Genomic DNA, 27,816 nt, shown 5'->3' on the forward strand with positions numbered 1-27,816 from the left:
ACGTACAAATTATAAAGAATTAATTTACAGAGAGGCAGTTTGTGACAAAATCTGTACAAGTATAGCTAGACATCGAAGTGTTTCTAAATATTGTGAGTTTTGCTTTTATAGTGGGAGATTGAAATAATATGCATCTACATTAAACCCTAGACAAATTACTATATAATATTGACAGTAACACATCTTTCTCTAATATTAGCAGATTATCAAAGTCAGCACATCAAAGAAAAAAACACCTCTGACAATACTAATGCCCTTGTAAACACGTAAAAGGGCTTTAGGATCTTTCACATCTGTAAAGGGAAGTACTAGTCTGGAAATCAGTGATCAAAAGTATTAAGAGAGTTCCAAATTTTCTATCCACATTTTTAATTCCAATCACTTCAAGGTAGCCCTAAAAACCACAGCAGAAGCTTTATTAATTCTCTAACTACAATATTAGAAGCCTTCTGGCAATTATTGAAGAGTATTTGTTTAGGAAATGGGAAGCAGAATTTAAAAGCCACAATATTGAATGGAAGTTCCAGGAAGTCAGGTGGCTTGAATCAGTCAGTCAATCCCAACTCTAGAAATGCTCGGTCTATACCAAGTGAAACTGAATCACACAGATGTTCACACCTTTTTATTCTACATTCAACACATCAGCACTGATCTTTTCCTCACGTCTTATATCAAGACCTGCCAATGCTTTAAGATGTGCTTGAAATACTATTTTGAAATTAATTTGCTTACAAACACAGAATCCTTATGCTTTTCAGACTTTTAAATGTTACTCTAGGAAACTAAAAGTGTTTCCACACATACTGTTTTCAAAACGGGAAGAGGAAATACAACTAATAATAGTTCGTCTAAGGCACAAATGGAGCTCAGCACCACTCTTCACGGTGTAACATTTCAAAGAGGAGTTTTAAATTACATAGTAGCGCTATATCACAGCTATCATGCGTAGGACATGTGCTGAAGCTTGGGATGACAACATTACTTCATCCCATTTGCAATCAAACAAAAAAATCACTGTAGTTGTGCAATCTTATGACAAGCATATGCCTAGAATAACAGCACTCACTCTGCAGCAACTACTCAGTTCCCATTAGAAAATTATAACTTATTGTTTACGAGCATTAATGGCATCTAGACATGGTATTTAAATCTCTCTTAGGAAGTGTTAAAAATGCTAAGAACGTTGCCGTGGTAGCAGACATATTATATTTAGTAAATGAACTCTGAAGTATTCTGTTGCCTTAGTTAAGCATTCCACTATAAGCCTCAAACAATTTTTTTTTCTTTTTTTGTAGAAAGCCATCAGCATCTATAGAGTACAGACAATAGGAGAGCAAAGAGCTTCCATTCTGTTGAGGATCCTTCAGGAAGCTGTAAGTTTCAATGTTAACATAGTCATTCAACATGTGGTTATGAATACCTCTTAAAGTGAAAACCAGAGCATTCATAACAGTACCAAACCACTTACTACTTTTGTTTGCACTCAGAAGTTACGTATGCCAAAAAAAATCTTGTAAATTGCAAGGTACACATTATATACAAATGAATAAAAATACATAAATTCACATTTCTAAAGCATCTGCTTTTGCTTCTTAAACAGTAACACTACAGCATATTTTGTTCAGAATTACTTTATTTGGATTACAGCAGTTAGTATCACTGATCAGTAGGCCAAATCCAGGCAGAGAGCACAGAATCAATTTCACAAGGCAACAACACAGACTAGTATTTTAGCATACAAACCATTTCACTGCATTATCAGGTAGAAATATCTTCCAAACATGCATAAAAAGTCTATGCTTAATCTTTCAGAGCTCCAGGTAATACCAGATTCCTAAATATACAAAAAATACATTTAACTTATAATAATTTTAGTGAATCAGACTTAGAAAATTACAATTTTATTCTTCACAACATAGAAAAAAATACAAAAATGACTGTATATAGTTTTCACCCAAATTTCACTGATATAAAATGTACATCAAAATGTATGGTTTGATGTATACTCATGAAGATTTTAAGCTGAAAGACGGGTTTTAAAATGTCACAGCAGATTGGTCCACACAAAGGCCAACCCTTCTACTGATAAATAAAAACACTTTGAAAGAAACATCACATTGTGAAAAATTATAATGTACCTGCACTGTAACCTCCATCTTACTATAACTTAAAATATCAACATTTCTACAGTTCCAGTTGTAAACTATACACTGGCAAGAACCTTGGTCTTTTAGAGGATAATGACTAATTCAAACAATGCCAGCATGATAGAACTTATTGTTAACAGAGGCAGTGCACGTAAGACAAAGACTAACAAAGCAGAAAATATGTCTGCTGCACATGTTTGGTGATGCTGATAGAAAACATGTAAGCTGAGGAAACAGTTTATGAGAAAAAACAAAAAAACACACACCAAAAACCCCCACAACAAACCTCTACATTTGTGACAAAGAGTACTAATCAAAGCTTCTATTATAAAGTTCATATAAACCACATTACAATTTGTTCTTATTTTATGAAGAGGACAAAACCCACGCGTGTGACCAAAGTCAGTTTTAGGGAAACACCCACACAGTACTAGGGTATCATACTACAATTCTTACTCAAGATCACCTTCCAGTGATTTCCCTAGAAGCTAAACTTAAAAAGCACTGCAAGCTGAAGTGCTGATGTTCTTGTATATCCTAACTACATGTTCATATTTTAGAGTATAATTTTTAAACCAACTTTGCTGATAAAAATAAACTGCTTTGAAGAAATCTTCTTTTAAAAGGAAAAGTAATTTTTTTTTTTTTTTTAAGGCTGTAGTTTATTTGCATTTGTGTGGTAAATCAGTGTTTTCAATTAAAGGAAATATTCCATAATAAAGCTTATTCGGTAAAGATGTTGTACAAGCCTTCTCCCTTCAGCAGTTCTCTGCTTCTATGTAGTACCAATGCTATCTAATACAGATCTGTACTACATCTTTCTCATCAGAGCTATGAGTTCATTTCATACAGGAATATTACACAGCCATTTTTTTCCTCCAAATTGGATCAAAAAATTTGAAACCAAATATTTTATTTGGGCACAGAAATCAAATCAAGAAAAGTTCAGGAGCTAAGCATCGACAATATCAAGTAATCCAAGTACATCAGGAAATCAGATCTTTTAGATGACATCCTACAGAAATACTGGCACTAACTCCCTCGATAGCAAGTATAAGCAAAAGGAGATGTTCTGTTCAGAGGTGGAAGTTTACACTTTTGAACAATGGATTGTGTCTAATGCAACATTTCTCAGATCACTACAACAAAGCACCACATAAGCCAATAAAAAAATGAATTGCAATTGTTGCATCTTTGAATGCAAAACCACTTTGAGGTTGTATATAGTAATAGTGTTTTGATTACAGCCAATAAGTGTCTCCAAAAGATTTACAATAGAAGCAAAGATCATTATTGTCTCTTACCCCCTCCCTGCTCAGAATGGTGCTGTTGAACAGTAAAGGTGTTAGATGTGTTACTGAGTGGTAGGAAAATTCAGTCAGACTTTTTGATACAGCCAAAGGAAATTACTGAAAAATGCCAAGTGTTGTTTTGGTTTTTAATATAGCTCTGACAAAACCAGACCAAAATAACTGTAAATCCAGCTCTCTCCAAGTGCTACAACAGAGAGCCTGTGCCCTTAGCACTTCCTGGCTACGTTTAGGGAAAGCTGCAATGTGTCAAGGGCAACTGGCACACAGGTATGGGCCACGTCCAGGGGGAAGTGCTGGCAGGCACAGCGTAAGACTAGAGTTGCAGGTACTACAGCAGTGGTCACTCCTCATTTATGCACTAACTCTGATGTTACAAGAGGGAAGCCAGAGAAGCCCTTGTGTTCTTGTCTAGTGGCTCTGACTGGGTGAAGATAGGACTATATGACTATCCATTAACAACAGAGCAAAGGCCATAACCTATATTTCCTTTTGCCTTTGCTTGGATATCTGCTCATTTCCCTGCTCTCTTTGTCCCTTCCATTCCCCAACCCCTGCCCCCAGGGGTTTGTTCATAACTTGGTGCGCTGCTCACACAGCATTACTGCTTTCTGCCTCACCACAAGCTTTTCTCAGTTCTTTCATTTTCTGTTTTACCTTCCCAAGCGAAGGCTTAGCCTGAGAACCCAGAGAAAGCACCTAGGAAAATTTAGCTTTCCACCGTCTCCTGCTCTTTCAAAAGAGCATATGAGGGAAGGCTTGTCCAATCTGCAAAAGCAGCAGGTAACACATGAGATAATCTGCTTTCAAAGAAGGAGCTTATGACTTGCAACGTTTCCGAAGCTAAATGCCTGGAACTGCCTGCTTCGATGTGCCAGTGATACCCATTAGTCACTTGAGAAAAGTTAGGTTGAGGAACAAGGCCCTCAAATGATGCCACAGTAGACCAGATAGTCCTCAACACTAAAGGATGAGTACCACTGAGATAGTGGACAGTCATTAGAGATGATAATTTTAAGTAAAAAATGAAGAACTGCACCTGTTTTTGGGCAACCTGCCTCCTTATATTGTTTAGATTCACTGCCAATATCACTAGAAATATTACAGTTAGTATTTTTTTAATATTTAAAAAAGTATCTAGGGATGCAGTACTTAAGAGGAGTTTTAATGTTTCAGATAAGCATTATAGCCTCTGAATTAACATTAGCATTTGAGTAATCAGCTTAAACAAGATCTTCAGAGAACACTCTCTGGTCAGACACCCTACTGTTTAAATTCCTAAAGAACCACATTCCCCTTATTTCCAGGAACTGGTTTCCTGTTCTTGTTCCCATCACCTTTTAAATACACAACCCACCTCTCTAAATACAAATACTCTGCCCAGATTACATTCTCCACTGGAGTCTCCGACAAAACCCTAAAGTACTCCAGAGCATATTGTTTGCTTTCACAGCAATACATACAGTTTCTGGCATGCAGTCAAGCACTTAAAAAAAAAAAAAAGAGGTATCAGTAATATAATCCAAATTCAAGCATTTAGTGGGTACAACTTCATCACTCATACTGCAACCTTCAAGCATTTAGTAATAAATGAAAACCACTTAGCACATCATTTAAGGAAAAGGCTAACTGCCAAGCCATACAAAGTTAAAAAGTTTTCTGAAGCACTGCAAGCTGAAAATTATTTCAATGTTTTACATTGTGGAATTTCAGTGAAATCAGATTTATTGGTTATTCTTGCTAAATTATTGGTCTTTTACCTCTGACTTGTTTTATCTTGGTATATTCTTTATAAATGTGCTGTGTATTGAAAAACTGCAGCATTTCGATGTTTGAAAAGTTCTGAAAAAAGAGTTGGAATTACTCCGACTTCTTGTGTTCTTCAGTGTGGGAGAGCACCTTTCGTCTCTGATGTAGCATATGAAAATACAGCTGAGGAAAGACTGAAGAGAAAACAGACTTAAGTAAATACAGATGAAGTGAGGCTTACATGTCAATGTAAGATGCACAGTCACATGCTCAAGGTCACCAGTTCTCTACTGAAAGAAAACGCGCTTATCTGCTTTACACTCAAATAATCTATTGGCTTTTGTTCTTTAAAGAGAATAAGTGTTATTTCCTTAGGCTTCAGGTACTATTTATTTTTTGCTAAAGCAATCACATTTTTAATTAAATGCAAAATGCCTGCATGTACAAGCAGGATGAGAAAAGTTTCCTGAACTGCACACAGACAATAGAAAGAAAATACATTGCAGGGAGAAAAAAGTCCTTCCAAAATAATGGAATTTCCAGATTTGTTTCATTTCATATAATTCTGGTGTCACTTTTTCAGAATAGAAGGAACTTTATACAAACTGGTTTCGCCTTCATCTCTTCTTTCTCCTCCATGAAAAGCTTTTTCTGCTGCAGTTTCTAAGACTACATTACACAGTAGGTTTGCAGAAAAACAAAGTTGGGGATGGAAAATGTAGATGCATAAACAGCAAAAGCTAAAATTGCCATGAGACACTAAACCTTTGTGAACCACCAAGATTAAACAAAGTCAGCAAGAGCCTAAATTATATCCATTACACATGGAAAGTGTTTGTCATATAGGCCAAAGTCTGTTTATTTTTTTTTAGGTCAACATTTTTTGTTTTGGTTTTCTTTACCCTGTCTTTCATCTCCTTGTTGTTTCCCCATCCTGATTCACTCCACCAGTGTTAAGGAGTGAATATAGCTGTCCAGAAACATAGCAGAATACGGAGCCATGTGGTTTCTCCATTAAAAATCTAACTAATGGGGATCCACTATATGCAAATAATTTAATGACATCTTTTCTTGCAAGATGTCTATTTTGACAGACAAGTACTAAATTAGAGATTTGAAGTGAGATAAATGGTAAGATGCAACTATCAAGAATGTAAAAACTCAATTTTTAACAACAGTTTTCAAAACTTGCTTTCAATTCCCAAGATCTTCAGTGGGTTCAGAACACGTAACTCCTGCACAGGTAGCTTTTATGAATGAACAGCTGAACAATCAATGACAGCAATGAACATTGCTTTTCTTCTGTCTCAAGAATACCACAGGAATACCTTCATGTGAAAAGGCACCTAAAACTGCTCAAGTCCAAGCAGTTGGTTCTCAGGGTTAATATACCAATTCACAAGTAAAAAAAAAATACCACATGCAAGTTACACATACAGCAAATAACGGTTCACAGAAAATACCTCATTTAAGAGACAGGAATTTTAATGAAAAAAGCAGGCTAAAATTGTTAGTTGGGTTCAACGTAGGTTCCCTCCCACATGGCCCATTAATCTAGCTACTGCACAAGAAGGAATTAATACTTGTGGTTATTTTGACTAAAACAAAAGAAATTATTCTGACTGCTTGGAGTTAGTAACATCACCATTTTTGGAGGAGGGGGACAAGGAGAAACAAATGCATGAAAAGTGCTTTTTTTTTTTTTTTTTTTAAGAACAGCTGGAAAAACTTATGAACCTTGATGTCAGAATTACAAGATGCTGCACTGAAGGCCTAAGTGTGTGTTACAGAGACAGCCACATTACTGAAACTTAAACCTTTGAATTTATCATTCTGCACAAACAACCAGGTTCATATAAAGACAGCTGCAGAGATAGCTAACATGAGCACATCATCAACACGTTATTCTGCATGCAATACTTTATTTGCACATTTAAATTTGCTAAAGGCTTCCATGTTCCTATTCCCCATTTCAAAGCATAGCCAAATCTTCATTCCATCTACAGAAACATCAACCAGAGATTATGTCAATCCAAGTTAATTGAACAGAAATGGTTCCCGACCCACTAATGCAAACCCAATGTTCTTATTCCTGATAAAGAACTAAATTTTAAAAGGCTGGTTTGAGCTTTGTTCTCCTAAGAGTCTTTAAGTAGGGGGAAAAATATGAAGATGTCAACATTTGCCAACAATACCACAGTTACTTTATATTCCAAGCATAACAGAAAAAACATGTATTACTCTTTTGATGGTGTTGGTAGAAAGCAATCCCTGCAGTTTTAACTCTTTATTCTCTAGATAATTTTAAAAACTAACTTTGCAAAATTAGTTACATGTATGTTAATCCCACAATTATTAGCTTTTCCTATTACATTTTTTAGTATTACAAATAATAAATCTAAACCTCATACTTACTTGGAATGTAGGAGATCATAACCAGGATCAGGAATGTATAATAGTCGAAAGAAAAATTGTACTTGTTAGGTAAACTGATGGAATACAATCCAGATTGCCTGACGAAGGGTAATGCAGCATATATTGTAAGTAATTCACCTGAGACTCCCATTGGATACAATACTATAAACAAAGTGTACCTAGAGCAAAACATTTAGAGAAAGTATTAAAGTTATTACAAACTCTGACAAAGTATTTGTTAAATGGTGTTACAGATAGCCGCATTTTTAATTCTCAACTCAGTATTTAATTTCCTTAGCTCTTATTTGCCTAGAGCATTGCAAGGCATGAACATTATTGCAAGATAAGTACTCAAATCAGCAATCAGTTTGAATTACTTTCATATTTGCAAAGGTAACCTGTAAATATCTTTAAAACTGTTCTCCACACCCTGTCCCCTACCTTTCGTTACTTGGATCTCTGAACTCTTTGGTAGAGATCATTATATCACTTAACACAGGGCAAAACATAATTGATACTAATCAATGAGGTTACAGACTGTTTCAAATACAACCCTTGGATTCAAGGGTTACCATTAAATGCCGGTTCCTAACAAACAATCACTTTGTAAGTGGGATTGAGTTTTGAAAAACTGCTCTTTCAGCTTAGGATGTAATAGACTTTTTAAACCCAGAAATCTGCCGGAAAGAATCTAGGAAGTCACATTCACAAACAGGGCAATTAGATCCAGGGAGAATCCAATTTTTTGTACTGCAAGTAGTTTAAAAGATAAATAACCCTTTTAAATCAGTGCTTTAAGACTATGATTTCTATTATGCCACTTACCTGGCCCATTTGATGAGATAAGGGAGATGGTTTAACAAGCTAAATGTATAAAAAGAATAACGGATTATCTCAGTGATTGTCCAGGCCACCACAAACAACAGGACACTATCTTCGGTTTGTACCTGTAAGAGAGAAAAAAAAGCTCAGTATGAATTCACATGTTACCAGTTACTCCCCAAGCCCCAGAAAACCCCAAGGAAATCAAATCCCATGGGCTGTGCTTTACTGCTTCGTTTTAGAGAACAGACTCCAAGAATCAGTTTAAAAGCAACATTAGTAACAACAGTAAAACCGCTTATCATGCTCCATATTTGTCTACTCACTTAAGAATAGCTCTGCTTGGTGACCTTAAGATCTCCCATTCTATGCAAGGTAAATCAGTGTGAGAAATCAACGAAACGCTGAGAACAACTCAAAACTCTTCGCATTCCGATATAGTACCAGCTTCTATTTAGGTCCTATGATTGCTACCTAGTGCAGCAAGCAGAAAGGATGCTAACACATTAGTCTAATACTTGATATCTGGTTTAGACTTTTTATTCTGATCCTAGTCCATGCGGCTTCTTAGTAGAAGCACTGTTTTCCTCTCTCTACAAAAGAAAACCTGGGTCTTAATTCTGAACAGCAGCAAAACAGCTAACACCAGGACACAGGCTGGGAGGAGAGATAAAACAGCAGCTCAGATTGTCTCACCTCAAACTTGACAACTACCTGCTTCACTGCTCCTTGCTCCTTTTTCAGCTTGTTGTATCCAGCATAGTTCCTCTAGTGTTACACTCAAGGCATTATTACGTTTCACGGCTTTACACCTCTTCAAGTTTTTATTTCAGGCACACATCACTGAACCAGCTTTTATTGCCTTCATCTTTTGAAGGTTAACCTTCAAAAGCATGTAATTTTAAATGAATTATTAGATTTACTAGACTTGGGAGCATAACTATGAGGTTTAAATTTCAGATGGAGTATCACTGATGAAGTAGTATATGGGGTCACATAACCTGCACTACAAAGTCTTGAGAGAACAAACAGGATTTTTACATAGCTTTCCCCATCCTTCTGTCCCCCTTCAACATAATTCTCAGCTATATGAGTACCTTGAGCCCAAATTCAGTGGACCGTGGGAACAAAAAGAGCTCAACCACAGGGGCCTGCATTTTCCTTTTTCCTCCAACTCTTGAAAAAAGGGAAAAGGAAGTCAGTAGATGTGGGTGACATACTCTATTCATCTTGGGCAAAGTACATGTGCAAATGAAAAATGGAACAAGAAAGTATATGGGTGATCAGAAACCTTTTAATAGGAGAGGACTGATCATCTATTTGTGTGTAAAAAAGGTTACGAGGATTACCCATAAGAAGCTTTCTGTTACAGACTAAAAAACCCAGAAAGATTTATGCAGAAATCCTGGGATATCCTGGAATGTAGATTAACAATCTATATACTCTGCTGCATACAGCATTTTGAGTCACTTTCATTGCATTTTGCAGCAAATCCATCTTGTTTTTCCATATGAAACTCTGATAAATTTACTTATAGATTGATCTCCCTTACTTCATCATAAGAGAACAAAATCCAAAACTTATTTGAAGATTTTGAGAGAAGAACCCAAATCTACTTTTACTTTGCTACAGGATCCTAATCTTGTTTGATATCTGCTTTATAAGCAGGATTTAGTACTCAACCTGGAAAAGTTACCAGCACTTCATAGATAATTCTGTTCCCAAGGAGCAACATGCTTCACAAGCACACCAGAGCTGCGTCTTCTGGTCAAATCAGGAGCAGCAGCTTAGTGAGCTCATCTAAATACATGTCACAAACTTGAAACCGTACTTTGAAACCCCACTTCTTTCCCTAACTATGGAAGTCAGTAAAACCAACAAACAAAAATTTCTAGCTTTAAGTATCATCCCAGGACATGAGCAAGGACAAGAAATGGTGAAGCTAACAGTGAATGATCTGTGTAGAAGTAGAAAATCTGGCTGTTATAATCTAGTTATATCACAGGACTTCTGTAACACTACCTTCTCAGGTCTAGCCTTTCCCACCTACTTTAATACTAGAACTGTGTTTACAAGTTATTAGAACAGTTCACACCATTATAAAATAAACACACATCACCCTTATAAGTTCACTTAAAGAATCACTGATTGTGCCTCTATAGCTTGTGTTTCTATTTAAGGAAGAAAGAGTACTGGAAATTGGTGGTAGTTTTCATCCAAAAGTGACCCATACCGCTTTCATAGTTCCATTATGTGCAGTGCATTATATCATTGTATTTTAGCTACATTCCATATCTCATAATTTAAATGTATGTTCTTTACACACTAAAAGATCTGTCATAAGTCTGTCACTATTAGTACATCTCTTTGAGGACTGACAATTTTTCAATACTTCAAATAAAGATGTCTCAGATGCACCCCTGGGAAGTGATTTACAAAACAATCTCTCAAGAGTCTTACTCATTCAGGTACTGCTAATGCTGCATTTTTATCGTTCCTCCTCCAAGTTGAGGATATAGGGGATAGCACAGCCAAATAACAGTAGATCCTTAATAAACCACTAAGCCAAATACTGCTCTCAACCCCCAATTTCTCTTCCTCTACTTTTTCATGCCAGTCTTTGAAGGAGGTGTTAAACAAAAGTCAAAGCACATTTTATACTTTATTTACAACATATTTATCCAACTACCTTAATAAGGGTCAATCACACCACACGCATATTTTTTGGCAGGTGTTTGTTTCAAACCAATTTATCATCAAGGAGGGTTCTGAATATATTTTAGCTTATCTTCAATACTATGTAGAGCAGACAATGTTTATTAAAATAGAAGAGAACCAGTAGCCTTTTAAGATGCAAAGATGACAATTGGGAACTGACAAAATAGAGCCTGAGAGGTTTTTACTGTTCCCCTTATGGATGTAAAAGGAAACTCTATAGATTTCTCCACATTAAGAGCAACAGTTTGACAAATGATTTGCAGAAAATTTCAGCTAACACAAAAATCAAGCAATCCAGTGCAGAAGAGTAAAACCAGCAGCACTATGCAACTGTAATGATGAAACAGCACATCTCCCTCCAGAGCACTGGTTCTCTGGTACACCAATTAAAAAAAAAAGAAGCTTCACAGTGGGCACAAAGGCCCTGACAGACATTTGTGTTATACAGTATTACTGAAATTTCACATAGATGTAAAGCAGTGATGAATGAGGCCTTTCAACTGCACTCACCCACTTAAGAGTTCTGAACTTTCCAACTTAAGTCTTAAATATCAGAAATTAAGTACGCTTCACTAGTGATTGGAGATACTAGTTCACAACTCCAGATACTGAAGTCTTCGTTACCAGATCAGTAGGCTGCATGTTGTCTTCACACCACCTCCCTTTTAATTGTGTGTTATAGAAAGGTTCCTCTAAATATATACTATACTTATCTGCAACTTATCAGTAACTGCACACGATTGGATAAGCATTAAGTCACTGCTGACACCACTTTTTAACTACCTATCAGAAAGGAACTCTGCAAAGGTCACATTGTCGCCAGCTGGTTCACACAAATCCAAAAAGACAACTTTGAACCCAAGGGCACCTTCTGTTCTCCTATGCCTACTTTCTTCTAGCCCTTCATGCCAGTCTGCTCATTCTCTTCCCTCCTTTGTAGGAGAAACAGTAAAATTCACCAAACCAATTCCTTTCTGATGCAATGACAAAGCAATTACAAGCATTGTATTACATGCCATGCCCTCCTCCACTAGGCTAACACAGCTCATATGGTGGAGGTAGGGGGAATCTCATTGCTACCCAAAGTAGTGTGCAGTGCTTTAACATTTGCCATGCTTTAACATTTATTATAAATACTTTCATATTGAATTTAACAACACATCAGCACTAAATTTAACAAGAAGCACAAACATGTTAGTAGCAAGAAGCATGCTTCAAATCACATCACATATCTAGAAGTGTATTCTGACAGAAAGGAGTGATGCAATACAGATGTTTTTTCTTTTAACTATATCATATAGGAAAACAGTCTGGAAAAGAAGATACTGAACAAGCCTCACTCAAAAAGTTAAAGAGGAAAACTGCGTTTTATTTTACAAGAACCTCATCATGCAACTGCATAGCTTACAAGTTCCATAAAGCTGTGTGAGAATTTAATCCTGGACTTCACCATGGAGCTCACTTGTGCAGACAGCCCTTCAGAAAAAGTAGAACACTTGTGACACTTTCAATACATCTCCCCAGGTGCGACTGCATACTCTCTGGTTGGCAGGAAGGGGAGGGGTCAGAACACAGCCTTTGCATTTCATTTGTTTGCTCTAAGTCACAGGTGAAAAACTCATCACACAATTCCTCATCCTCACCATTCTTATGCCCAATTCCTAAGACATTAAAAAAAATAAATTACACATAATATAGCCTCTTGAAAGACTTCAATCAAAAGGCCACACAAGCGTGAGGAAATAACTGTGTGAAAGAAACTTTGTTAAAAAAATCCTTCTTAAAAAACTCAATGTTAGGCTGAACTTGTTGCCCACATTTTCTCTCATTTTGCTGGTTTTCTCTGGTCAGAATGTGGGCATAAGTTTCAAAAACCTAACCCACAATCATTTTACAGGGTTCCCTTTGATGCCTAACAGTCAACACATGGAATAATTCTAATCCATGCAATTCAACCTTTAACATTTGGATTACTTCAAAATCAAGAAGCAATTAACAAAAACAGAGTATGCAACATTATACAGATAACAAGCAAAACTAAAGGTGTATTTCTTTACAAGTACTTTATACATGTATCTAAAAATCTAATGATTTGGCATTATGGCTTAAACAAAATCTAGTATTTCTTTCCAGTGAGACTGAAGTACATTTATTTGCATCAAAAGTAGAATCCATCACAAGATAAGTATTTACAAGATTTTGAGTCTGAGAAAAATAACATTCCTCCACTTTAAATAGCATAAAACGAAGGCTCCACATGAACAAGCATTGTAATATCAGAAAGGGCTGTTAATTATTAGGAACTATAGTGACTTATGTTACTCTACATGTGGGTGGTTGCTGTGATAACAGGCTTGTAGTAAGGAGAAAGCAGCTTCCCTGAGGACTTGGTAATGAGACAGGCTCCTTATAACATTCTCTATGCCAAGTCACAAAAGATCTTACGCGTATAACAACACTAGATGACCATCACTTATTTCGGGCAGCCATGCTGACACTGACATCAAGACTAATTTCCTTCTTTAATGAGAAGAAAACCAGTAAGATTGGTTGGCTAAAGTAATAGCACAGATGTGGCATATCTGGGCTACTACATGGCATTCAGATGACATGGAAGAGTCAGTCATCATGATCTGTATCAATTAAAGCAAGTTTACATTTTAAAATAGCTGCCAGGAATAATTTTCAAGTAAGATTGCTTCCAAAAGATTCTGCAGAGATTTGTATAAAGTATGGCAATATTTGGTGTGGTAAGCATTGAGAAAAAACACACAGGCCCCCAAGCCCACCTATGCTTGAATGTAAGAAAAATGAATGGACAGAGGGAAGACTATCCTGGAAAGTGACAACAGAGAACATCCAGGCATTGCTGTGCAGAAGCAGTTGAGGAGGAGCTTCCATGTGCCATGGTAGAAAAAGCAAATTGTGTATGAAAAAGGGGGAAGTGAGGAGATTTTGCTATTAATTATTGCACTAGTGAGACAGGTGCTAGAACGCTGTCCCAAATTACAGGTTCCATATTACACACTGGAACTTCTTTAACTTTCATTGAGCACTGCAAAACCTATTCGGGAGCAAGTCATCATACAGTGAGAGAATCAGACCTCAGTCTATTTGTCAAGAAAGGATGGCATTATATTTATTTTTACTTATTTTGACCCACAGAAATTTACATAAACAATTTCACATTAAGCTACAAACATAAGTCATTTTAAGGAAAATAAGGCAGCGATCAACACTTGGTTTTCACTAAGGGTCATTAGATTTCTATTTATTTTCTAGCTTAACTTACCTCTTTTACACTATGTGTTACTGCCCACGTCAGGAAAACCCTTGACATCACTTGGAAAGCAGTCAGTACAACAGAAGAGGGAACAATGCCTGGAAGATATTTTGCAATTAGTAAATATTCCTGACTATTGGGGGTGGGGGTGGGGAAATAAACCACAGCTGAACCAAAGTCCAATTATTTGAATTTTTTGGAAGGAAAACATTTGTGGGGTTTTTTTTGTTTTTTTAATTTGAGGGTATGAAGTCGGTCCTTTGGTGCATTTATACAGCCTAACGCAATGCAATCCCCTGACAAGACTTTGTGCATCAAAATGCAAATAAAAGCAGTCAGTCTTGTTGCAATCATAGCACATTCCTTATTACACAAAACAGCTGAATAAGATGAGGTAACTTGAATCAAGTAGCTTTTGGGACACAATCTTACAAATAAACCCCATTTGATTAAAATATCCCAGATACTCTTCATTACTGTGATTTAAAAAGTAAAAACAATAAAGACATTTTGCACAGTATATCCCAAAAAACAGCAAGCAAAAAGTATAACTCTTTGAGGAAACACTGATCTAGTCCATATTCTGATAGGTACAAAGTTTTTAATTCCTTCTTGGGAATACAACTCCTAAAAAACCAACCAAACAAAATAAAACAAACACACAAACCAAAACAGCCCCACCACACACACAAGGAATAGCTGATGCTTTGCTAAGTATAGAAGAAATAAAGATTTTCTCAAGGAAGCAGATTTCACCGGTTCGTCTAAGCTAGTTCTGAGGTGCTGATTAAACTATCACTAAAAGGATCCTAAACACCCATCTCTGCCAGAGCAGGAATAGTTTTAGACTGCAAGATTATACAAAATTTCTAAATTTCACAGAACAAAGTTTTAGTTTCTTCCAATGGCGTGATGAAGACAAATGAAGAGCAATTGCAGCTCCTAATGCACAGTAAAAAATGCTTCTAAAACTGGTGCAAATCACAGCAAGCAACACAACAGCCTCAGAAAGATGTAAAGACCAAACTGGAAAGTAGAAGAGGAAGGAAGAACAAGAAAAGCCAAAAGCAAGTTTCATTAGAGTTATTTTCAGTCACAATCATTATGTTAGTCTTCTTTCCGAGTAAAAAGAGGGAAAAATCCTACAAACAGTTCTCTTCTGTTTTATCATGTATTGTTCATAATCTAATTTCTGTTGTAAAACCTCAGGGCAGAATTTCTATTACTCAGACAACACAAAGGGGGTGCTATAAAATCCTACAATCTGTACTCATTAAGGTTCACTCCTACGATACAACAGAGCTTTTCTTTTATACAATTTACATCAACCCTTCCTAAGTAAGATAAACTAATGTTCTTGCAAAAGAATCTAGAAATAAGCCAAAAAAGACTGTGTAGAAACCATCCAAGATTATCTCACAAGTAAGACAAACAAGGTTTTTCATTACAGCCGAGACAACGCCAATCTATGCCAAAACAGGAGATCAAAATAAGCAACTCACCAGCTACAATTTCAGCTTAACTTGCCTCTAATTATTTCCACGTTGCCCTGAAAAGGTACCTGACAGACCATTTTAAACTTGGTATTTTTTATTAAAACATCTTTTAGCACTTATCCAACACTGCACGTGCTGGAGTGGTGCTTGACAGGCGCTCAGGTCCAGAATCAAGCAGCCAGTAAGCCATGCCCAGACTCTTCCAGGTCCTAGACCAAGCCTTCCATCTTCCTAACACCTCTTTCCATACCAAGTTCCACCAGGCAGAAGCTCTTCCCTGTTACAAATGCCATTCATAAAATTGGATTCTGTCTGCTACACAAGTCAAGGAACTGCATGTTCACTTTCCATTTGCCTGTCCTTCAGTCTCTCCTCTTGGTCTCTGGGCTACACGTTACCTCCTCTAATCATGCAGAGCTCTTCTTAATTTTTTAAATCTTTGCCACATGCCAAAGTTCTGTTCTCAACCACGCTTGACAGCAACATTCCCCATCAGTCTTCATATTTTGAAGAACTTGCCTCACAGATGCTAACATTTCAGCTTCTACTGAAAAGATGTGGAGAGAAAAGTTACGGTGATACAGCCATCTGTCACAGATAAGCTCCTCTAGTGACAGAGTATTACAGCCCTAGTTGTAGCACTTAGTTTAGCCAGGGCAAAGGAATTTGCAAATTTCCTGTTTCTCCTTGCATAGAAACTTTTACCAGAGTCAGTAGGACAACAGCAGACAGCAGCAGGGTATCCAGCTGTGCAAAAAAGCCTCAATTTATTTAGCTGACAAGTATTTCCATTAACAGAAAAAAAACTCCAAACAGTTATAATAAGTGGAGTTTCTGTAAACAAAAGCTTTGTTAGAGTAAGCAAAAAGATTAAGAGTTACAATGGCATACAATGCCACATTCTGCTAATGTCTGTCTTCATAGATCCTAGATTGTGTGACTAAGGATCCACACCTCAAATCAGCTGAGCCAGGATTATTAGTTTTGCACACAGACAAATTGATCAGCTGAGCCAGGATTATTAGTTTTGCACACAGACAAATTGGTACAGTCATCTTGTTTGCTGTTCTGCACCAGTCTGGGAGGTGAAACACAGGACTCCCTCTTGCTATTCATCGGTTTGTATGGATATATACTCCAAAGTGTGGGGAAAAGATAATCCAGTTACACATTTTTACACTCTTTCTTAGATACAGGACAAGTAAACATTGGCATCAGCACACAAGTTTAGCTTAAGAAAACAGAGCATTATAGATTTAGCATGGTGAAATAGCATTTTACTTGCAAGTTTTTTTCCTAGTGTTCTAAGACTTAACTTGTCCTTCTTGCCCCTTGTTAAACAAGACTTGAAAAATTTCACATTTTATTATTATTTTTTTATTTTTTATAAAGTAAGTATGGTTTATTCTGGTAAAAACCAGTAACTGAGATTTAGTAATATAAAACAGTACTGGAAGGACTGCCTTGGCAGCACAGGCAACCATATGATACGTATAGTTTACTCTGAGACGCCTTTGCATTAATTTGAGGAGTATATGATCATTCCTTTCTTGGGATGATCTGTGCACAGTCTACAAACTGCCCGTCATAAGATAACATTTCCGGAGTAACTGAGTTATTCGGCAAGGTCAGAACTACTTATCAAATACGGAATTAGACTGCCCTCTGCTGACAAATTTATGTATATGATTAAGTTTTCCAACTACCACATTTGGTTATTTAAATAAAGAAATATAAATCCTTTGCACAGGAATTAATATGAACCTACTTGTATCATACACCCTCCAGTATGTAGATTGTTTGTCTAACACATGAAAAATAGCAGGTTTGTAGCTGCAGTTTTAGGAACCTTAATGCCATTTTACTCTTTAACAGTAGTTTGCAAATACTGAGAGGAGCTCAAACACTGTATTTAAAAACATAAGACCAACTACCTTAACAAAAGACTGTCTCTTAGTGAGGACTGGATTGTTTAGAAAAAAAATCAGAATTAAGCAAAGGTACATAGCCAGGCACTGCTTCCTTTTATAGCACAACGGCTTTGATCTTGGAGAGACTGTGACACATCATCTATTCTATGAACAAAACATCCAAAAGCTGGGGCCAAACTGTTCATTACTCATGAGGACTAACAAACCAGACAAGATGCAATCCTGTCCCTCAGACATGAGGCTCTTCAGGCTGACTGAACCACGACAGTGCTACTGACCCCAGGCCACATATACATAATTGATTTCCTGCTACCAAGCTAACAAACAAGCCTCACAGTGCAGGCTAACAACAACTGTCGAGTCAAATCCTAATTCTTATTCTCCCAAACAGTTCCATTAAAGCACAGCTGACTCTGGGATAGAGAATGGCTATTCCTTCTTAATTTTACAATACATATCTATGGCTATGGATGTGGGCAAAGTTCTAGTACTTGAAATGCTATTATTATTGAAATTTAAATTACTTCCAGCTAGAATTTTTTTTTTTAGGAAAGAAACCTTAGTACAGAAGATTACAGGATGTAGAGATGGAGAGAAATACTATAAAACATTAATCAACTGCTCTAAGATTTGTAGCATTGGAAGAATCAAGATAAAAACAGAATGTCGAGTAATTTAAAACGTGCTACGCTATTTTCCTTTTTGTGATTTAACTTGCCAAATTATTTAGTAAAAATTTGGAATGTGCTTCAAGCAAAAATTAGTGCGTTATGCAGGGACTACATTTGGCAATTCACAGACCATAACATTTTTAATGCTAATACATTGCTGAAACTACAATCTTCTATAAAGCAACAAAAGTGAAAATTTGCAAGCTTACCAAATGCACAGTGCAGAATCTAGAACAAAAAGAAAAATACAAATCACTAACATTTCAAATGAAAAGATTCAGAAACACATGTAGTTCTACAAGAGCTTAAGATTCAATATTTGTATTTCAAAGATTAAGCTGAATATTGAGCTCTGCTCCCCAAGCTAAATAGCAGACAGTAAGCACCCTCACCGCTTGCTGAAAAGAAAAATTCAGCATTTGTTTGAGGCATATTTCTTATGTTCACCTTCTAATCACTCCATAAATGCTAATAAAAAACCAGGTACCTAGACAGCACTGTTCAGAGGCTGCCTTATTTCTCCTAAAGAAAACACTCATGCAACTATTAGTAACTCTAGGGAAGAAGACTACACCTACCTCAAGTAAAGCTCCAGTTTGGAAGAATTTCAGGGGCTTTTCTATTGAATAGTAGAGGCTATGGTAGCTACCTTTAGCCAGGTATGCTCGAACTAGACCAACTGCAATAACAAGCCACCTGAAAGAGAGAAAAAAGTCTAAGATAAGGAGACATTAAACAGAGCATAAATACAAAGAACTCTTTAACCCCCTTTCGGTATCTGAGAACACAACAAGCATATAACTGTCCTGAAAGATACTAACTTTTTGCCTGCCCTCTGCAACACTGAAAACATTAAATATTTGGAATCTCTGCAAATTTATCAAAGTTAAAGGTTATGCCTTTTTAAGTATCTTTCAGCACCAACGTGATACCAATATCTTTAAGCTTATTTTTCAGTAAACTATTTAATTATGGAAGGTATTAAAGACATTTTAAAGAAGACTAGCATCACATTTTGCTTAGTTTAAGCAGAAAACCATTTAGTGCTAGTCAAAGATCTCTTATCATACCATAACTTAAAGAGGTATGATATAAACCATTAGATTCAGAAGGCATTCATATTAATGTTTCAGTTTAAAGTAAACCCTTAGACTCCATGATAGACCACCCAGCTTAATTGCTAGCACATATATTTTTGAGGAACAGTTATGGACAATTAGCTGCAAGAAAGCCAAGCCTGCTAAAGCCTTGAAGGCAGTGATGGCCATTTCCTTTTTAAGCAAAAAATATTAATATATCTTGGCCTATATAACTGCAACTATGTACTATAAACAATGTGACCTGTTAACCTTGCTGGTTTTCCCCTCAGGTAATTTAGGAAGCAACGCCAAAAATTCTTCCTGCAGTCCTGGCCGATGCAGTAACATCTTTCACTCCCACACCTGCCCAGGGGAGGTGACTGCCCACAATCTCAGAAATTCTTCAGTGAAGTCTAGGACAAAACTAAGGTGGGTACAGCCTGGTAAAACACTTTTTTATTTGAAATCAGCATCACAGTTAACTTTAATTTCCAATTGCTTGTGGCAAACACAGAGAGAAGGGATTTATCAACAAGAAGAGGGAACCCTTACCAGCAGCTCCCAAACTCTGCACTGACAGGCTCAACCCTGGCTGTCTTGCCCTCAGCTATTCCTAATGCCACCCTGACTTTACCTCCAGCTCAATCCAAACCCAGAAGTGCTGTTACAAAGCTTGTGTTAACAGTCACCAAGTGTCTCTGCTAGAAACAGTCCATCTCAGTGACAGTGTGTGTGTAGACATGTAGAAAGCCTCCTATCCATGCAATAGCTTTTTACCCTTTGGAAAAGATTTGCAGCTGCGGTTTTGTAACACGGAAGATGAAGAAATTCCCTAATTTACAGCGTATTAGACGCCTACAAGTACAGCATTAGCTTAGGTATTATGAAGTATATACAAATATTGTCTCAAATGTAATAGTTGTTTGAAATACTGTAAGGTTCAGATTTTTCAATAGTAAGTAACTCTGGCATGCAAGTTTGTATTCATAACAACATTTGTCAGTACAAATGAAAAATACAGTATTTCATTTCTGCCTGGACTTCTCAGAAGATGAGTACCAAAGAAAAGCAGTACGAGTGGGGAAAAGAAATGTGGAATGAGAAACAACCTGTCACTACTGAAAAGAGGGAGGGCTTATTTCAGTTAAAGCTATCTTGTGAAACCAAGAGACAAACATTTGCCAAGTCATTGGTGTTTACAAAGAAGAATCGGATGAATTTGGTATTTGGACTTCAGTGCAGAATAAACGAGTAAGTGCGTGCTATAGTATTAATAGATGGCTCTCCCTTGCAACACTGTCTGCTTCTCTTTTAGAATTTTGTATCAAAGCAGGTTGACTCTGTCCTGTTTGTCAAATTTCTCAGTTTTTCCTAATCTTCTGTGTTGAGAAACTTCACAGAATTGAGCAACTTCTCAGGTTGCACAAGATACCAGGTCTCGGTTGTGCCTGTGAACTGTTGTCCCCTGCAGATTGTTCCCACCTTAACCCAGTGATTGGTAAAGTACATGGCTCCCAGAGAAGCTCCAGCCCCTTGCTCATCTCCACCCTCCCTGCCAGATCACTGACTCCAGAAAAAGTGTACTTTGCATTCCCAAAGACCACATCTCACTGTTAATAATAAAATTACTGTCCTTAAAAAAAAAAAAAATTAATACAGATCAAAATATTAATCTGTACAAAATTCAAAGCTGTGCCTACTTTGTGTTGAAGCTTTTAAAACCCCTGTCCTGCTTATGTGATTCTTAAATAGTTCTTCACCCTCTGTGACCAGAGGAAAGAGAACAGGAATAGGGGAAAGCAAGGAAGATAAACTGAATAAGAAATCTGGTGAGAAGTTTAAAAGTGCAGCAAAAGCCACCACTGTCACATGAAATCTGAACTACAAGTTAGTTTTTACAGCTTTCTCTGACTTGGACACTAAAGTCCTCTCAATACACCAGCTGGAGTTACATTCCACTAAATTACCACTACCATGCCTGTAATCTTTAAATTAGACTCTTAAACTCTTTGATTAACCCAAACTAAGGAAAATCCTGCAAACACATAATTTAGGTTTTTTTCACTTTCAATTGCTCAGATTTGATCAGCAAGCTTCATGCTCAAGTCCTCAGTTTAATTCCCTCTATTCCTACATTATGCAAAGGTGGTTTCTTATGCAAAGTTACTGAGGCTCTGCATCATTTATGCAAGAGAATACAACAAAGCAATGCAGTGAACAAACCTGAAAAGGGAGAAATGTACTTTGGCTCTTAACAACCAGTCACTGAATACATGGAAAACAAACTTCTAACCCAGAACACTCTGCTCAACACTGGTAACACAAAGCCTTGTGAATTCAAAAGCTATTACATAAAGATCTATCTTGTTGAATTTAATTGCTTATACCATCATTGGCTACTTCTACCCAGAAGTACTAGTCAGTTACAGCACTTGACTAACAATAAAAAATGAAATCACATTTTAAAGCAGCTCATCAAACATTTACACTCAGCTCTAACAGTGTGCCCTTCCTCCTCACCTCCCCTGATTCAGTGATTTCAGTCAACCACAGTTTTTAGGGAATAACTTCCATGCTACATCAACGCCTCCAGAATGAGCTTTCTATGCCAGGTCAGGCATGAATACATGATGTCACGCCATGACAGGAAAATAGTAGTCTGACTGAATGCAGGAGATGAAAGAAGCAATGCTTTCTATATCTTAACAATTTAAACAATGGTCCAAAAAACAAAACCCCAAGCAAGCACAGCTGAGAAGCAACTGCAGGATCAGCTATTCCCTCTTATGTCATGTTGGTCCCTTTTCTGAGGAAAAAAACCCAAACATATGAACCAAATGCTACCTGTATGTAGCTTCATTTAGGGATCTGCAGGTTATCTATACTTCCTCTACTGTTTTGCTCTGCAAAAGCAATTGTATTACTAGGAATCCATATACTACCTGCGCTACAGTATAAGAAATAAGATGTATTATTTCTAGAATTGATACGTTTTCTTCAGCTAAGTCAAGATAAATGCAAAGTAAACACAATAATTATAACAAGGTTTTTCAATTATTCCTTGACCTATTTTAAATAAGGCTAATAACTAGGGCAACTATGATTTTAAAACATTTACTCTTCTGCCTGTTCATCGCATGATAAAGCTGTTGTGTGCTTCAGTTTAAAAGCCACATTTTTGTAAAACAAAACCAAAAAACGCACTTACAAAAAAATCCCATGTGCTTTTACAGCATCAGTTCATAACCTGGGGACCTTTCAAATTCCCGGTGCTTTCTTTTCACAATTCTCTATCCAAGGTAGTGTTATCTCAGAAACTAAGTCTGACCACTCTGACCGACACAAGGACAGTAACTAATTACTGCCACCAGCTGTGTATCAACCTTTTCACGTGAACAACTTAGCTCCTGCCAACTAACTCCTGAAAAACTACCTTATTATCATAGAACCATAGAATCATTTCAGTTGGAAGAGACCCTCAGGATCATTGAGTCTTTTAAAAATAAGAAAATAACTGTGATTTTTTTCTTAAGCTCAACATTGTATATTGTGGAATTTCAGCAGTGTCCAGGGGAAGTGCAGAACCCTCATGCATTTGAAGACAAGTTATCAGTCAGAGCCCTCAGTGAGCCACCCCAAAAGAATGGCGGTGAGTGACAACACAGAGATATGAACCCTGATCACAGCACTCCCAAGTTAACTCCCCAAATTGCAGAAATCATGTCCAGAAATCATGTATGCTGCAATTTCTCTCTCAGGTTTTTGAGATCTTTTAGAAACCTAAGTGAATTAAATACGAGCAGGCAAATGTTTTAATTCTAAGAAGAAGTCAGAGAGGTTAACTTCTTAACATTGTGCAGGGACATCACAGCAAAACTGAAGAGACCTGCCTGCCTGCACTGTGTTGTATTGCTCATGTCATTAAGTACTTCTGAAACCAAAGATTCACTTTTATCAAACTGGTGGGTAATTATCATTCCCCTCTGGGTGAAATACCCTGCAAATACCATATAGAGCCATAAATCTATTTAGCAGTTCCACTTCAGAGTAACACACCTATTGGGTAGTGGCTGTAACAAGCACCTTACAAGAACTACCATTGTTCTATGTAACTATCTCACAAGCAGAAATACCACCAGCTGTCACCCACACAGACAAGAATCATCATGTCCAGTTACCTTATTGAAATAAATATCTATATTAATTCTATACTAATCTTCCTCAAAAATAGTGAGACTGGTCTGTTTGCCTGACTCCTCACCCACCACAATGTATCTAAGGAAAACCAGGCTCATTCTGGATCCATTTTAATGGCTCTTTTCTCCCCTCACCCAAATATCCTCAGTCTTTCAAAAGACAGTTTGATTTTTATCTGGATTCCAAAAAGTCTCTGCAGCCTCCTAAAAAATAAATAAATATATATATCTATATCTATATATCTTGAGAGTTCCCAGTTGTCACTAAGAGCACACCTGAGCATGCATCAACCTGCCCAAGTTTCCGTTTCACTACGCAGGGCAAGAGCAGAGCAGCAGGCAGGCCCAGAAGCTCGCAGGCTGCAAGCAGCAGCTCTCAACTTCACCCAAAGCACATACGTACCCACTGAGGGGTATATGGGGAAATCTCACAGGGCTCCAAAGGGTAACAGCTTTGCATTCTTAACTACTGCTACAGGTAACTTCCCCGTGTTTATGTTCACCTCTACTGAAAAGTGCTGGAGTCCACACCACAGACGTGGTGAGCCGAGAACAAGGGTCTGCACAGTCACCTGGGTGACAGATAGTTGCAGAGGGCATTAATGTGTCAATTACAGAACGCCGTAGTTCTCAGAGAACACTCACTTGTTCCACTCAAGGGGCGTGTGGAAGAGGCCAAACTGCAGAGGGGCTCAGCCGGTGCCGAGCGGGCTCACAGCGGGAACTGCCGCCCGGCCGAGATCGGGCAGCGGCAGCACCAGGGACCCGGCCCGGGGGACACCCCGGCACCGAACCGCTCCCAGCGCTGGGTCATCACCATGGCATGCCATGGAGAGAACGGAGAGAGCAAGAAAAACAGCTTCACACACACGCACAAGAAACCCCTCTCCAGCAGGAGAAGCAGCAAGAGAGGGGTTGTTTGTGTTTTTTTAACGTTATGAGAAGTGTGAGGCACGATCGCTGACAGCGCGAGGGACAACGGGAACGGCAACGCGCCTCCATCCGCTCCTCGGGCAGGCACGACTGAAGCTGCGAGCACTGGAGGGGAAGATGGGGACAGAGGCGACAAAGGGCACAGCGACAGGAACGACCTCCGTCGTTCGCCGAGCTCCCCGCGGCGCAGAACTGCCCCCACAGCCCCCGCCGGGACAGCGCCGGGGCCGGCAGCCGGACACGGGGCACCCGCGGCCGCAGCCCGTCCGAGCGGAGCCGCCGTTCCGCCCGGGCACCGCGCGGAGCGCCGCTCCGGGAACGCCGCCTCCCACGGGACGGGCTCCGCCGAGCCTGGCGGCGTCGGGGAGAGCCCGAACCGCTGCCGAAGCAATGAGAAGCGGCAGCGGCGGCCCCGCGGCGCCCAGCCGCCCTCCCCTGGCCGGGCGGAAAACATCCAGTGCGGAAAAAGTTTCCCCAGTGCAGGGGAAAGCGGCAACGGCCAGAGGAGCGGCGGCAACCCCTGCCCCGGGGAGCACAGCGGGGCGCCCCTGCCAGGAAGACTCCCCGCACACTTCCTTACCCCGCCGTCATCACCACATTGTAGATAACGAGATAGGCCGTGGCCAGGGCGCCCGGGCCTTTCCTCCGCCGCGGCTGCTGGCTGCCGTAGCCGTTATCCGCCCGGCTGCTGCCGCTGCCAGACGCCGCCATGTTGCAGCGCTCCCAAGGCTTCCGCCCGCTCTCAGCCTACGGTGGAGCCACAGGGCGGGGCTGACGCCAGCGCCGCCATCTTGGAGGCGGGCAGGGCGCTGTGCGCAGGTGTTGGTTCTGCAGACGCACCGCCCCGCGTCCCAAGGGCGCTCTGCTCCCTAGCCGGGGGTGAACGGCGTTTTCGGTCACGTTTTAAACCGGGTTAAAAACGCCCCCCTGCGGGCTCAGTCCTGCAGCATAAATAGGTCTGTCATTTCCTTAGAGAAATTAATAGGGCTAGTTTTCCAGGTAAGGTTATTTTAGGAATACTTAGTAGGTTTTCATCACTTCTATAGTTTAATAACCCACAGAAACTGGGCACAAATGCAGCTGTAACTCATTTTCTGCTGAAGTTTTATAGGATGGCAAAACCTTGGATAGCGTTACTTTCATAGCAACACAAATTCAAGCATTCTCTATAGAGGAGATATAACCAGAACTACCTTCCCAAAGAATTAAGATGAATTTTTTTTTTTTTTTTTTAATTTTCTTACAGAACTTTTAAATATTCTGGGGAATTACTTCTCAACTTCCAGAAGCAATTTTCAGTTTTCATGCTGGTTATAGTGCAGTGCCTTCCTGAGCACTGCAGAGCAACAGCATTGGTCTCCCTCCCAGCCTGCGAATTCTGCCCTCACTGATGTCTTTATGTGGCCTAATAAATTCATGGTGTTGGGTCCACATCTCTTGCAGTCAATAGGGCTCAAAATTCAAACATGATTTACGAGAATTTCATGAAATTTTAGTACAATGTTTCAGTAAATACTCCAAGAAATTTTAGAGAAAGAGATCGTTCATGTAAGCAACTAAAAGAAATGTCTATTTTCAAAGCCTGACACTCACTCCAGTGGCGAGAGCTAGGAAGTCCTCTGCTGTCTTCCTTGTGAGCAAAGAGAAACAGCACTATGGAAGTCTTTGCATGCCACACAATTAGCAAAGGTCTCCTCATCATGCAGAAATATACACGGGTTGCTTGTATAGCTGGGCAGGTCTGTCCTTAGGTAAATTAACTTTCTGCAAATCCAGAAACCTAAGTAGTGAAAACCAGTGACAATGCCAGATTTTCCGTGTCTCTTGAGAAGACTGACTTTTATATAAAAGAAATAAAAAAATGAAGTGGTCCATCTAGGGCAGTAACAATGTCTTGCATAACCTCAGTTACTGAGGATGGTTTCAGCCCTATCACACCCCAGGACTGGGTCTCTGCAAACATTATACAAGCAAGACAAGGTCTATAGAAAGAGGTAATACCTTTTATTAGATCAGTTAGGATGTGAGACAGGATTTCAAGTGGATATAGAATTCTGTTATTCAAATAAAACAAAAAATCGAAGGTTGAATACAAGTTGGAGTCAGTTGCTCAGAGTTGAATTCGCTACGTATCGCATCGTTTTAGAAGCAGAGATTGTTTCCTGCAGACTATAAGGGATGTTAATAGGAGGCAACAGGGACATGGTGAGCTAGATATATCGCTTGGCTAAAAGAACAATAGGCAGTTTATAGCCTGTCAGACATGGAGACCCTAGTAAAGAAGGAGAAGGAAGGGTAAATTTGTGTGGAACACCCAATGTTGAGTCTGTGGGTTTTGATACTCAGTATATGTCCCAAAGACCTTGCCATGCCCATGGACCAGGCCATCAGAGACAGACCTTTTACTGCTTTACACACGTGCCCGCCTGAACAAAAGCTAACAGACAGTGAATAACATTCACAAGGCAGCAGAGCCCATCTTGCAAAGGTGACTGGTTCAAGGGCTGCAAATTTGCTCAAGAGACATGTTGCTACAAGCAGGATGTTTCACTTTAGGGAATTTCTGTGTGGTCCTGCATGGTCTGTGGTGTCTTGGACTGGTCCTTCAAAGTCTGCATAAAGGCAGTGCAAGCATATTTACTAAATATGTTCATCTTTACCCTTTCCAGGAACATTAGTATAAGCAGACATCTACATTTAGACTTCCCTGAATTTTTTCTCTCTTGCTTTTACAGTCTTTCTGAACTATTCATTTCCCCACCGTAAGGTAATTCTCAACTATAAAAGAAAACCACAGCTGTCCTGGTGCCCCATCCATGTCAACAATTCATTGTTCATTGTGAATGATGCGATGAGGCTGGAGACGTGTGGCAGAGCACATGGCTATAACTAGTGTCCGCCTGGGCTGTACCTGATGGCATTGGGGCAGAGCAGCCTCCACACCGCCCTGGTCTGCGCTGGTGGGGTAGGAGAAGGGCAGCAGTACCACAGACATCCAGGAGGTTTCACTGTCGCCACCTCATCCATTTTTGTGCCAAGTAGGTCTTGGGACAGAATGGGAGAAGA

At 38.9% G+C, this 27,816-nt stretch overlaps 1 protein-coding gene across 3 annotated transcripts; it reads right to left on the reverse strand.

Annotated features, from left to right (window-relative positions):
• Positions 1-1,625: 1,625 nt before the first annotated feature.
• Positions 1,626-25,503, reverse strand: HACD2 (3-hydroxyacyl-CoA dehydratase 2). 3 transcript variants are annotated; one of them, XM_080346825.1, is made up of 7 exons: positions 25,331-25,503; positions 19,121-19,238; positions 18,752-18,770; positions 14,454-14,542; positions 8,447-8,568; positions 7,622-7,800; positions 1,626-5,400 (listed from the first exon to the last, which is right to left on the reverse strand). In XM_080346825.1, exons 1-7 carry the CDS (start codon positions 25,459-25,461, stop codon positions 5,318-5,320), a joined length of 741 nt encoding a protein of 246 aa, XP_080202951.1. In that variant the 5' UTR covers positions 25,462-25,503; the 3' UTR covers positions 1,626-5,317. The 3 variants fall into 3 exon arrangements, with proteins under 3 accessions (XP_080202951.1, XP_080202950.1, XP_080202949.1); XM_080346824.1 differs by lacking the exon at positions 25,331-25,503 and adding an exon at positions 24,463-24,630; XM_080346823.1 differs by lacking the exon at positions 7,622-7,800 and having other exon boundaries at positions 1,626-5,389; positions 25,331-25,482.
• Between the last annotated feature and the right edge of the window lie 2,313 nt (positions 25,504-27,816).

This window comes from Nesoenas mayeri (assembly GCF_963082525.1).
Source record: "Nesoenas mayeri genome assembly, chromosome: 6".
NCBI lineage: Eukaryota > Metazoa > Chordata > Aves > Columbiformes > Columbidae > Nesoenas > Nesoenas mayeri.